The following is a 13,583-nucleotide window of genomic DNA, read 5'->3' as shown; positions in this document are numbered from 1 at the left end:
TCTTTCAATTTCAATGGTTTCTCCACTCTCGTGGTCTATCAACCACCTGATCAGAATCACGAGGGAGCTTGAGAGGAAGATTCCAAGGCCTAAGCTCAGAGATTCTGATTCGGGGGCATTGGGGACGTGTTGCTCCAAAGCATAGATTTTATGAATGTAGCTCTTATCAGTATCCACTGGTAATACAGAAAAAAAAATTAAAAATACAGTGCTTGTTGCTTATAAAGTACTAATTAAATGAATTGAGAAGGAAGGCTCCCGCAAAGGACTATTTCTAATAAATCCAGGGTTGGGAGTTTAGGTTTATGAGCAAGGAACGGGGACAGTTGATTAGTAGGGCCTTTGAGGAAGGTGCACAGGACCTTAAGGGAAGCTAGCCCTGGAGTGTGTAAACAGGTGTCCTCTTGATACTGCCCCCGATCCCGGAATGGACAGGAATCCTTTCTTTCTGAGGTACTTGCCTGTTCTCAGCTGGAGGTAGCCTGCAGGCTGGGGATTCCACGGGGAGGCAAGTACCGCCACCGACTGCAAGTTTGGGGTATGTTGTTTCAGATCTGCCGTGACGTTGCTGACCCCATAGACGCCCAGCATTTCGATCACGACGGCAGGCAAGTACACCAGCCTCCCTTTGGTAGCATAATAACCAACTGTGACGTTGTGAGAATGTTCCAGAATGTCCACCTACAAAACAAACAGACCCACAGAACTCGATGTTTATTTCCGCGGTACTTTAAGTTCTTCTTGGTGTTTCTTAGAACCACAACTGTTCTGTTATTTAGCCGGGCTGGGGAATAAGATGTTCTCATTCAACAAATATTCTAATAATCCTATAAAGCATATATGGATTGGCAAGTCTCAAAATATCGGAATACAACAAAATACAATTTATTTCCAACCTACATGGAATAGAATTAAATCTGTGGGGGTTTTCTTGACTCCTCAAATGCCTCAGTGTAATTCCATGAGCACCAATGGTCACCCAAGAAGGCAGAGAGGAGATGGCAGGCAAAAGAGATTTCCAGAGACAGAATGCTGGGAAAAACAGCTTTATTATAGTTCCCATCATTTATGAAAATTAAAAGGCAGAGATGATAGACGAAGTGGGGGCTTCTTCAGGACAGGGATTAGGTAGTAAATGAGGTGAATTTCTCTTTCTAAAAGCTAAGAGAAGGACTGTTTGGACTTCACTCCATTCCTGGCTTGTAAATTGATTCAAGACCGAGGAGAGGATGTGGATGGGCTATGAAGAGTCTCTCTTAAAACGGAGTCCTCAGGGGCGCCTGGGTGGCACAGCGGTTGGGCGTCTGCCTTTGGCTCAGGGCGTGATCCCGGCATTGTGGGATCGAGCCCCACATCAGGCTCCTCTGCTATGAGCCTGCTTCTTCCTCTCCCACTCCCCCTGCTTGTGTTCCCTCTCTCGCTGGCTGTCTCTGTCTCTGTCAAATAAATAAATAAAATCTTTAAAAAAACAAAACAAAACAAAAAACAAAAAAAACGGAGTCCTCAGACACACTGATACACTGAGTTCTTTCTGACCTAACTGGAAGATTCTGAGGCTTTAGATTTTCTTCTTATTTTGTTCTCCTTTCTTAGTGGTTTTTTATTTTTTTTATTTTTTATGTTTTTAAAAGATTTTATTTATTTATGTGACAGAGAGACAGCCAGCGAGAGAGAGAACACAGCAGGGGAGTGGGAGAGGAAGAAGCAGGCTCCCAGTGGAGGAGCCCGATGTGGGACTCGATCCTGGAACGCCGGGATCACGCCTGAGCTGAAGGCAGACGCTTAATGACTGCGCTACCCAGGCGCCCCTCTTAGCGGTTTTTTTTTTTTTTTTTTAAAGATTTTATTTATTTGACAGAGAGACACAGCCAGTGAGAGAGGGAACACAAGCAGGGGGAGTGAGAGAGGAAGAAGCAGGCTCTTAGTGGAGGAGCCTGATGTGGGGCTCAAACCCAGAACGCTGGGATCACGCCCTGAGCCGAAGGCAGATGCTTAACCACTGCACTACCCAGGCGCCCCTCTTAGCGGTTTTTTTAAAAAGATTTATTTCTTTGAGAGAGAGAGTGAGAGCAAGCAAGTGGGGGGGGCAGAGGGAGAGAATCTCAAGCAGACTCCCTGCTGAGCTCAGAGTCTGAGGGGGTGGGGGCTGGATCCCAGGACCCTGAGATCATGACCTGAGGTGAAACCAAGAGTCGGATGCTCGACTGACTAAGCCACCCAGGCGCCCCTGCTTTCTTAGTGTTTTGTATTAACAGTTCAGGGTGCTTTTAATACATACCCCCCCACCCCCCCACATCTAATTCTTGCATTTCTATTGGTAATGTCATGTGTACTTGTCAAAGAAACCAGCAACAGGCTGCCTGTGCCTCTGCCCGCTCCACACTATGTGTTCTCGGCCACTTTGGGACCTAATGGTGGTGTTCAGGAAGACGGTACATGGAACAAGAGAAACTTCTGGGTGGAACAAGGACACAATGTTAAACAACAGCAGATCACCCCCTAAGAAAGTGACTCCCACTCCAATGCTAACGATCTCCAGGAGCAAGTCTCAGTTTGGGGATTATTTATTTTTAGCACCTCTCTAATGCTGGCTCATCATATTTTTAAACAAAGAGACACCAGGGACATCAGCCTTAGAGCCTTTCTCAAGCAACAATGTCTAGCTTGAAATTACCAAGTCCCATTATTCTCATTTTTATGATTACCTTTTATTTGTGGTAAATGACCCCGATTTCTAGTCATGGCAGTAATATCAAACATCCTTTCAAAAGTTTTTAAAAAATGGGCCAATTTTTAAAAAATGAATTCATAACTAATCATCACAGTGGTCTGCGATGATATGCAGAAAAGATCAACACTGAAAGTAGTTTGCGAACAACCGAAGTTTGGTGAAAATTACCTGTCAGGTGACCAAATAGAAATACTCACATTTTCAACTTTCAAGTAAAGTTTCTGGTGCAGAAACCACAGATGCTTTTCACAAAATGCATTTCTTTCTTTCTTTTTTTCTCTCAGAATTATATAAAAGGGATTGACGGGGACGCCTGGGTGGCTCAGTCAGTTGAACATCTGACTTTTGGTTTCAGCGCAGGTCATGATCTCAGGGTCATGGGTTCGAGTCCCATGTCGAGCTCCAGGCTCAGCACAGAGTCTGCTTGAGATTCTCTCCCTCTCCCTCTGCTCCTTCTTACCGCCCGCCCCCCCACCAAAAAAAGAGATTGACAATGACCAATAAACTATGTAACAAACCTCATTCCTAGTCCTCAATGTGGTCATGGAGACCACGAAGCTGAATGCAGCTGCAGGACAAGCCTCAAAGGAAAAAAGCCACAGCAATATTTTTAAGTGGTGTAAAGCATTGTCCACCAACTGCCAATCACATTTAGGGCTTTAAAACTTGGAATCAATCCAAGCGAGGGTAAAGCAAGGCTTCCATCACTGGGATATGCCGTGGAAATCAGCTGGCAGTTGTTAAATAGTACTTGGCATTAAAGTGCTTGGGGGAAAATGTTTATTTCCCTGTCTGCTGCTGGCTATTGAAGCAAAGTTGGACTCAATTTACAATAATTTTTAAATGTCCAGAAATAAATCACTATTCACAATGCTGAGGAAGATAAAGGGAAAAGCAATGGACAGTTTCTTGAGAATTAGACTCACAATATTAAATACTTTCCCTAAACGATGGGGTAATGGGACAATTTTAAAACAGTATATCCAGGCTTGAAAAAAAAATAGACAGAAGGCAATTAACGTCCATTTTTCCATCTCAAAATTTGACCTTCTTCTCTTCAGTCACCACACGTTAGCTATTTGCCAAAATGAAGGAAGATGCTACTTCTGACGAGTATGATTACGGTACCCAGGGAGGAGGAGAACAATCTAGACATACTCTGAGCCCAAGAGGAAGATGTGGATGGTTTAGCCTAATTACAAAAGCGAGGGGCTTACGTGAGCCGAGATGTCATTCTGGTGGAAAGCCTTGCGCAATGCTTGGGTGAGCCCTTTGGCTAGATTGAACTTCAAGCTTTCACTGATCTGCGCTCTCCTCTGGGTCAGAAAGAGAACTGTAGGACCAAACAGAAGCACGGTAGTGAGGGTAAGGCAGCAGACCCCCTAATTACTGAGCTCCCCTCTCCTCTCCACCCTCCACCTTCTGCAAGTTCTGAATAAAGCTGGGGAGTGCAGGACCAACCAATGAGAGCCATGGGCAGGAGTAGTAGCTCTGTTGGTCCCACTCAAGTCCCAAGAAGGGAGGCCCTCGTATTTGTGTGACCCTAGAGGAGAGAGAGCAAATATGCTGGCTGCACCTCATTTCTGACCAACGCTGCCTCTGAGTTTGAGAACTGGGTTCAGCAGTGCCTGGCCCTGATGGGTCTGCAAGAAAATGCATGCAAGAAAATTCCTGCAACAGCATTCCCTGCCAGCCTGCGGAGGTGCAGGCCCTGAGTGAGGTCCTGTAGCCTAAAACACCCCTGAATCAGGAAGGTGCAGCGCCCCCCACCCCACAAGTGGGACAGAGAGTGGGATGGAGACCCGGAGTGGACAATAGGCACCTGTGATTGAATGTGACAGGCGCTGTTTGAAGGGAAGCCTCTGATGCTGTCGAAGGCCTTAGAAGGAACATCCAGCCCGGACTTGGGCAAGGGGGTAGGGTTCAGGGAAGGTTTCCTGAAACTTCTGCTGAGTCCTGAAGGATAACGGGGAATGAGGTAGGGAGAAGGACCGCCCCCACTTGCTCCCAGCAGAGAGAAGACCAAGTGCAAAGGCGCAGTGGTGAGAAGCGAAGCCTCTCGGTCTATATGTTTAGGCGTGGTCCTGTGGGCGACGGGAAGTGAAGGGTTTTAAGCAAAGGCATACATTTCACAGAGTTCCGTTGCCTACAGACTGGAGAACAGATTGGAGGGGGGGCTAGTCTAAGGCAGAGAGATAAATTTGGTTGTTGTTGCAGAAATTGAGGTGGGTGATGACAGGGTGAAACCAGGGACGTGGAAGTGGAAGTGGGGGTGGAGAGAAGGGGTACTCAAGGAGTTAGAACTGAAGGGCACCGGTAGTTGACCAGGTGTGGCTGGGGTGACGGGGGTGATACGGAAACTGGAGGGAGAATGTTCCAGACTTCTGCATCTAGGTGGTTGGGGTGGCCTGCCTCTCAGAGGAGGGGGAGTGGAAAACCAGATGGTATAATTTCTTGAGAAATAGAAAGCGATACTGTACTTTCTGCTATGCCTAGTTTCACAATTTCCCATTTTAGAATAGGGTACGTCTCAAGATATAATTTCATTTAATCCTTTGTGGGGTGAAGAGGAAGGCGGGACTCGAGCATTCAGCATTGGCATGCTCTTTCAAATAATGTGTCTAATGCTTTTTATAGCACACACTACCACACTGTTAAAAGCACCCTGTGCCTTCCTGCCCTGCTTGGCTGCAGCTGGGAGGTGGGGGCCCAAGATAGCAGACACCACCCAACTTTCTCAAGGCCTCCTTTTCTACATCAAAAGAAATCCTGGGCACCCTCATCATGCAGCTGTACTTTTACTATCTGCCGACTGAGAAAATACGTAACAAAAGCCTTTCTGAATTCTGTAGTGCTTCCAAGATGGAATATTTTACTAACCATTTGTCATTCATGTGAGACATCACTGGTATGTTCTACAGGCAAGACTTGCTACGTGTTTGTTTGCTCAGACCCCCTGGCAGAAATGGTTTCCCGGGGGCCTCTGATATCAGGACTGATCCTGGGACTAGACTCCGTGTCACATAAAGCTCCCCCTCTCCTCTGTCACTTAGGATAAGCATCAGGGGTTTTCAGCGTCAGCACTGTGACATTTGGGGCTGGATCATCCTTTGCTGTAGGACCGTCCTAGGCCCTGGGGGGTGTTTAGCTATATCCTGGTCTCTGTCTCATTACATGCCAGTAGCACCCTCCCTACCCTCCAAGTCACAGATACCCCAAAACGTCTCCAGACATGGCCAAATGCCTTCTGGGGGAGAAGGAGCAAAATGGTCCCTGCTTGAGAACCACTCATCTCAAAGAAAACCAATAACTCTGCTACATCTCTGAGACCAGGACGTGCTCGCTGCTTTCAAGTCAGACCAGGACAGCGGACTCTCACCTGTCTTCACCAGGAGCTTACTGGACATCTGACATTCCAGGTTGGATGCCATTTTGCCGGTGGTGACCACGGCAGTCGACGCAGCGGGAAGAGCAGTGTCTGTATTTCCTGCCGGCACAGGTGGCAAGCGGGTGGCCCTCACTGGGGCGGTGATGGACGTCAAGGCTGCTGTGATCGTCAGTGGGCGTGTGGTGGACGCCCTGGGCATGTCCGGGTGGGTGGGGTTTGGGAGGCCCGTGTGCATGGCTTGTGGTTTCCTGGGGAGGTGTGTTGTGGACAGCAGGCCAGAGGCGGTGCCTGTGTTCCCTTGCATGGCTGTATGAGCACTCACGGTGTGTGCTGTTCTTGAAAACATGTAGGTTGGTGTGAATGAGAAGGCCGGATGCACTGCCCCCGCTGTCGTCTTTGGCGCTGCGTTGTTTGTGGCATTTTTAGCTAGAGCAGTGGTCCAGCTGCTCTTGACTAATCCTGAGGCCATGGCTGAAGGGCTGCTGCCCGTGCCCTTGGCGACCAGGGCTGCAGACAGCGCCAGTGGACTTGATTTCCCCAGGAACGACGTGGCTGCTGCTGCTGTTGGTTCCACCTTGGACGACACTGAGGGGTCCGCTGCAAAGAGAAAAAAAAGCAGTCTGTCATTGGTCCACAGGGCACGTGTCACTTGTTGTGGTGATGGACGGATGTAACTTACGGGTTTGCTGGCGTGAAAAGTCTCTGTGCTCTGGAATTTAGGCAAAACGGCTCTAGGTTCATTAAGTCAATTACGCATAGTGAGAATGCCACTTACAGAAACATATGCTCGGCAGTAAGGACATTTAAATTCTGAATACAAGATCTTCCTCACCTTATGATGGGGTTACGTCCTAATAAACCCGTCATAAGTTGAAAATATCATAAATCAAAAATGCACGTAATACGCCTAACCTACCGAAAGCAGAGCTCCGCCTAGCCCGCCTTAACCCTGCTCACAATACTCACCTTAGCCTGCAGTTGGGCAAAATCACCTAACACAAGCCTATTTTATAATAAAGTGTTGAATATCTCATGTCATATGTTGAATACTGAAAGTGAAAGAATAGTTGTGTGGGTACAGGATGGTTGTAATTGTACCCTTGTTGACCCTCGTGGTCGCCTGGCCGGCTGGAAGCTCTGACTCGCTGCCCTGCCCGGCATCACCAGAGAGGATCATACCAACTTATCTCTAGCCCGGGAGAAGAGCTCAATTCAAAATCTGAAGCATGAGTCCTACTGAACGCGTATTGCTTTTGCGCCGTTAAATGCTGGAAAATTGTAAGTCAAACCACTCTAAGTTGGAGACCGACTGTACTTTCAAACAACTCAAGTCAGCGGAGGACCAAGGGCATGACTACTTGGGGCTGCTAGCTCGTTCATTGTCCTCAAAGTGTGCTTCTGCTGCTTCTAAGCAAAGCTGGGTATCTGTGTTGCACTTGACGATCCTTTGTCCACAGAAGCAGTCATACCTGTTTTGGGGGTACCGGGAAACAAACTACCTGCATGAGTGGCTGCACCCGACCATTTGTCGGGGCGCTGAGAAGCCAGCAGCACTTTGGACGGGGTCCTGAGTATGGCCCTGGGTGACAGAGGAGGAGATTCAGCCGTGGAGTGATATCTCAAGAGACTCTGGAATGGTGGAGAAGCACCTAGCACAGGAGATGGAGAGACGTCCCTGGAAATGGAGAGGCTCGTATCCATTCCATCTGCAAGCACTTGGTGCAAGCTGGCCGTGGAAGTCAGACTCGGAGAGGCTGACAGAAGGGCACGTGTTGGAGGCACAGGCAGCTGCAGATGGGGATGAGACGCAGCACGTTGGCTTGCGGTTGGGTTCTCTTCAACCTCAGCTGTTTGGAAGTCTCTGGAATAGTTACTGGTTATGGACACGACATCTGTATGGCTTCCAACCATGGTAACCTCTGACTGCTGAATGGGCTGGTTGGTGCTTGTACGAAGGACTGGAAGCTGAATGCTAAAGCCTTCTGTAGTCACAAAGAGCCCAGCAGTAGCTCTGAAATCCGAAGATTTTATTGTATTGGCAGCTGAAGTGGAACCACTGGGAGGAGGAGCTGAAACTGAATGAGTTCCCCAACTGGTGGAGTTAATTGCGTGCCCATTTAAATCATAATTTGTTTGCTGCAGCAAGCCAGATATCATTGGCTCTATGGAGAGGGATCCAGTTTCCGTGGAAAGAGAACTCCAGAAAACATCTGCGGTTGCTGGCTTTTTCACATGTCTTGTTGTTGAGAAATCATAGACCTCAGCGGAGGAGGGAAATGCTGTCACCTGTTGGGAAGCTGGCGACTCAGCGTGGTCTACCACAGCTGCATGAGCCTCTGGTTTGATGTTGGACAAGCTGGGGGGTGGCGAAAGAGTCTGGGTGCTTCGTACGGAGGACAGGGAAGGGCGAGCTGATTCTAAAGGAAGGTTTGTTCTTAGTGTTGTAATGAAAAAAGAGGAAGTATGATCTGTGCTGGAATCAGAGGTGAATCCATTTACAGTGTGAAGACTTGGAGTCTCTTTACTTGGAAGGGTCTGGGGAGCAACTGTCAAATTTGCCTTTTCGTTTTTCTTTAAAACAGCTGTCACGCTATCTTCTTCCTGCAGGGGAAATGCCCAAGTCGTAGAAAGAAGATCGGGAGATTTGCTTGAGAGGGGGAGGTCTGTAGCTGCGGCAGGAGGGGATCCATTGGTGCCCCCTTCTTGAGGACTTGACATTTGGGGCCAGGTGGATGGGGAGGCATGATTCTGTGCCAGCTGGGGAAAAGTGGGCACAGAGGGAAAGTCTGCTGCTGTGCTTTTCCATGCCCCGGAAAGGATGGTTTGCCCTCTGCTGGCAGTGGGGAGAGTAAGAGGAAAAGGTACCAACGAGGAAGCCGTGTGTTTTGCGGAAAGGACGGGCCCTCTGGAATTCTCTGGAGCCGCTGACGAATGCATTGGGTGAGCGAAGTCATTTGCAGTAGCAGCAGCTAGCTTTCTGCCGGTCATTTCCACTGCCACTGATTTTGCAGTCTGGAAAAGCGAAGACACAACCTCCTGGGTCACTGCTGCCGCTGCTGCACTCCTCGAAGTCGGCAAAGACGACCCACTGTGCACTCCCTCAGCCACCCCAGCTTCGACTGGCTGGGTGGACGTAGGACTCAAAGCCACTTCCGACACTGACCATGAGGGAGGTCCATCTGGAAGCCGAGGAAGACTTCCACGCACTAGGGGAAGGGGAGGCAGATGGGTCAGTTCTGCCACGGAGCTCAAAAACTCAGGTGTGGGGGGGCCTGCAGGGTAGGGACCTGCTGTGGGGGGCAGCTTGGGCCGCTGCATTGTTGAGGATCCAGAAAAACCTAGATGAGGGATGCCTATCAAATCCTGGGCATTTTTGGACGGAGTGTGGTTCATGTCATCAGCAAATGGGTTTGGGGAATTAGCTATGCTCTGACTTGAAGAGGAGCCAGGTGGAGCTCTTTGGGGGAAGAAAGCCACTTGGGTGGGTTGTTCGACTGGTTTAGAAAAGATGATGGAATGAGGTGAGTCAGGAGCCAATGAAGAGGATGAAGGTGGAGGGAGAAACGGGAGCATGTCTGGTCTTGGGGAATGTTGTGTTGAAATGGAAGGAGTCCCTACCCATGCTGGCTGAGATGGGATCGTGGAGAATGAGGGAAGCATGCTGGTGTGAGGCAAACCTGACACGGAGGCTGCGTCTTTTCCCCCTTGAGGTCTCGGCTGGACCACAGACTCCGTAGAATCCTTGGAAGGCTCGAGGGAGGCGCTATGGCCGCTTCCTTGGTAAGGGGAGGAAGAGAAGTCCCCGTGAGCTCTAGCTCTGCGGTGTGCCTTGGGCGGAGATGTTCGGGGGAACTGCAGCGCGCTAGTGTTGTCAGGGGACGGTCCTAGCACATTCTGGATTCTGGCCACTGCCGAGGAAGACTGGACTTCTGAGAAAGGCCATGTTGGTGAAACCGGTAACACTTTCCCATGAGGAAATGACTCCGGGGTCGGGCTGACTGTTATCTGTAGACTGTCTATTCCTGTGAAACAAAATACCACATGGTCAGGCATCAGCTGATCATCAACGTCTGCTGTGGGAGGTCCTGGAGAGAAGGGGTGGGCAAGGCAGGCCCCGCTCCCATCTCACAGAGCTGCAGCCCCAGCACAGAAGACTCACTAAACGTATTCAGACAATGACGTAACTACACAGAAGCAAATGCTGCAGCTACCCTGTGGGGCAGGGATAGCGAGCAACGGTCTCTGACGAAGTGATATTTGAGCAAAGATACAGAAGATATCTATGTAACTTAAATCTTTTTTTCTGTACCACCTACAAGGGTTGGACTGTGAAACTCACAACCTAGAAAATCGAAGATCAGCGTGACCACCTGCCATGGAATAAACCTCATGCAAGAACCCAAAATGCAAAATGAAAGGACTCTGAATCTGGATGGAAATGTGTTTTTAGGACCCTAAGTCTTCTCCAGGCAGATAACTGAGGTTGTCCGTGCTTGGAAAGACGGTGCCAGTGACATCTTTTTCTCTGAAAGATACACTATTCACATGCAACCAAGGACTAGAGACGCCTCACAAGACCCAGGGTCACTATAAGCACCTGCAGAGAAATCAGACTATCGGCACCAACATTTCCTGTGTAAAGCTGCAGGCAGAAAGGCAGGGAGAGAAGGGCACAAAATGGCGAGCTCCACAGGAAAGGAGGCAAGAACATAACTGGGCAGAGAGCTGGAAATGTGCTCGGGAAGAGAAACAATCCTGCTTGACGATTGTCTGGGCCCCCTTTCCGTGGTTCTGCTGTGTTGATGGTGTTCATGACCCCAGAGGTGGTCAAGTGCCCTTTAGTCATATTTTAAATTAAAAAGAAAAAAGAAAAGGTACTTCTAGAGCTTTCTCCATTATTACATAAAAACGTTAGAACTATCTGACAGAAACAAGCCAAGGGGAGTTGAAGTTAGGAAATCTGGTTTGAAGTGGAGTGGGGTGGGGAGGTGAAGATGGGTGAAGTACAGAAGCAAAATTGTGTTTTAGAACAAGAATTCTGGCTGTGGAGTGAAGAACAGAACAGACTGAAAAGGGGTGGGAGTGGATGACAGGAGAGACCAGAAGGAAACCACCCCCACCCCCGACAGCGGTCCAGACATGGGATGACTGGAAAGTTGTGAAAAGGAGTTGAGCCATGGTAGAGGACTGGAATAGATCATCCTTGATGATCCCTTTCAATTCCCAGATAATCTAGTCTGTTAAATATGTTTGTGTGTGTGTGTGTATATATATATATATATACACTTTTTTTTTTTTAATGGCTGCAAATTCTCCTATCTGCCTCCCACTAAGAGGTGAGGTCTATGTCCCCTCACTCTGAAGCTAAGTGGGCTTGAAACCATTCAACCAATTACTATGGCGGAAGCAATGCCATGTGACTTCCAAGGCTACCATCACAAAAGGCCAGGCAACTTCCACTTCGCCTCTTGGAAGGCTTGCTCTCTCTATACTCCCTTACTCACCCTCCTGGAACCAGCCACCACTCTGTGAGCAGCCAAGCCAAATGGAGAGGACCTGTATAAGTACTCCAGTCAACAGTCCCAACTGAGCCAAGATTCCCAGTCATCCCCGCCCAGGTACCAGCCACATGAATAAAGAAGCCTCCAGGTAATTCCAGTCCCTAACCATTCAATTTATGTCACCCTGGCTGTTCCAATCTTCCCTACTAAGTCCTCAAGAATCATGAAGCAGAGACAAGCCATCCTCACTCTGCTCAGTCTGGATTCCTGAAACCATGAACATTATAACATGGTTGTGATTTTACCACACTAAGCCAGGGGTGGTTTGCTATGCGGCAATAATAACTGAAACAATACAGGATTGTGTCCCTCACTTCTGGGAAACGAATCTCTATAGCTTTAATGAGAGTCTCAAAAGGATTCCGGAGCCAAAGCACAGCTAAGAACTCTTCATTTCAATGAAAACTACTTCTGCTGTATACACAAGATTTTAAAATTATGTCTATGCTAATAAATAAAATACATTTGTATTAATTAATGTATCATGGAAGGGATAGAAAGGGAAGAAAAAATTTTGAGGGGCAAATGAGAGGTAATTTATTAAGAAGGGAAAATTAAATTAGGAGAAGTAGGGCAAAACCAAATTACAGAGAGCTTAAAACACTCAAAAAAAGGCAGTGAAGTAGAAGTGTGATATAGGTTGGATATCAGAGTGCATTGGGCACACTCTACAGTATTCCCATGATCCCTCTCTCTTGGTGGTCATGCCTTTGTGTGACCCCTCTTCTTGAGTATGAGCAGGACCTGTGACTTCCTTCTAACCAACAGAATATGATAAAGGTGATGGGATATCACACTTGTGTTTATAATATCTAAGACTCAGTCTTGCTATTAGACCTGCTGTCCTTGGTGGCCTGATGAATTAAGAGGCCATACTGGAAAAGCCCATGTGGCAAAGGGCTGTGGGTAGCTTCTAGAACTGCAGGCAGTCTCCAGGAACTATGAGCAGCCTCTCAGAGCTGAGGATGCTTTCCTATTGACAGCCAGCAAGAAGCTAGGGCCTTCAATACAGAAGCCACAAGGAAATGAATTCTGCCAGCCACCTCAGTGAACCTGGAAGTAGCTCCTTCCCCAGCCAGACCTCCAGATGGGAACACAGCCCAGCGGACAAGACAACTGCAGCCTTGTAAGACCTTGTGCGGAGGAGCCGAAGAAGCTGTGCCCATGGAAACTGGGAAATCGTAAGTGCGTGTTATTTTGAGCCAGAAGGTTGTGGTAATTTGTTTTCCAGCAATAGAAAACTAATAGAAAACTAATAGAAAACTTATGCTCCAGAGGTGGACCATAAGGAGCTGTGAGGTTAGATGGGGAACGGGAGCGCAGGAAAAAGAGGTGGAGCATGAGGTCCCACAATGGAAGACTAGCATAAAGGATGGTGAGAAGTTGCCATCAAGACAGTAAAAAAGAAGCCCAAGTTAATACATTTATTTGGAACATCACAGAAAAGCTGCGAAACAACAATCCTCACATAGCACCTGGAGCTCAGAGGAAGTTACCCGAAGAGAACACTGGGCTTTGCAAGAGTAGAAACAAAGCCACAGCAGCAAATGGCAGCAGACATGCCGGAATGTTGCTATGAAACAGGTTGTACTCTTCTGTTTAAATCCCATTTTTCAAAGAAAAAAAGAAGCCACACCATTCTAATCAAATTACTGAATTCTTTTTCTCTCAATGAAATCTGACTCTCCAATCCACCCACCCCCCCTTCCAGTCCAAAACCCCTTTCTTCTACTTAGAATGACATGAACTATTCTTTGTGGATAAATATGGTAACAATCTTTAAAAAATGCAATGATATATCCCACATACTAGAGGGAGAGATGGCAGACAATGATGATTTCCTGCATAAGCCCCTGACCGGCTATCCTTTCTGAACATTAAAAATATAACTCATTCTCAAAAC

General features: G+C 47.9%; 1 protein-coding gene across 1 annotated transcript in view; it reads right to left on the bottom strand.

Annotated features, from left to right (window-relative positions):
* KIAA1549L (KIAA1549 like) overlaps positions 1-13,583 on the bottom strand; it is a 204,236-nt gene that overhangs the window by 109,217 nt on the left and 81,436 nt on the right. Inside the window, exons 3-6 of the mRNA XM_057317592.1 lie at positions 9,797-10,141; positions 6,111-6,716; positions 3,949-4,064; positions 462-681 (exon numbers count right to left, since the gene is read on the bottom strand). Coding sequence (XP_057173575.1) covers positions 462-681; positions 3,949-4,064; positions 6,111-6,716; positions 9,797-10,141 — 1,287 coding nt within the window. The remainder of the gene's footprint in view (positions 1-461; positions 682-3,948; positions 4,065-6,110; positions 6,717-9,796; positions 10,142-13,583) is intronic.

This window comes from Ursus arctos, unplaced genomic scaffold (genome assembly GCF_023065955.2).
Source record: "Ursus arctos isolate Adak ecotype North America unplaced genomic scaffold, UrsArc2.0 scaffold_23, whole genome shotgun sequence".
In the NCBI taxonomy this organism is placed as follows: domain Eukaryota; kingdom Metazoa; phylum Chordata; class Mammalia; order Carnivora; family Ursidae; genus Ursus; species Ursus arctos.
Note: the sequence above shows the minus strand (reverse complement) of the source record. Positions and strands in the feature narration are given on the sequence as shown.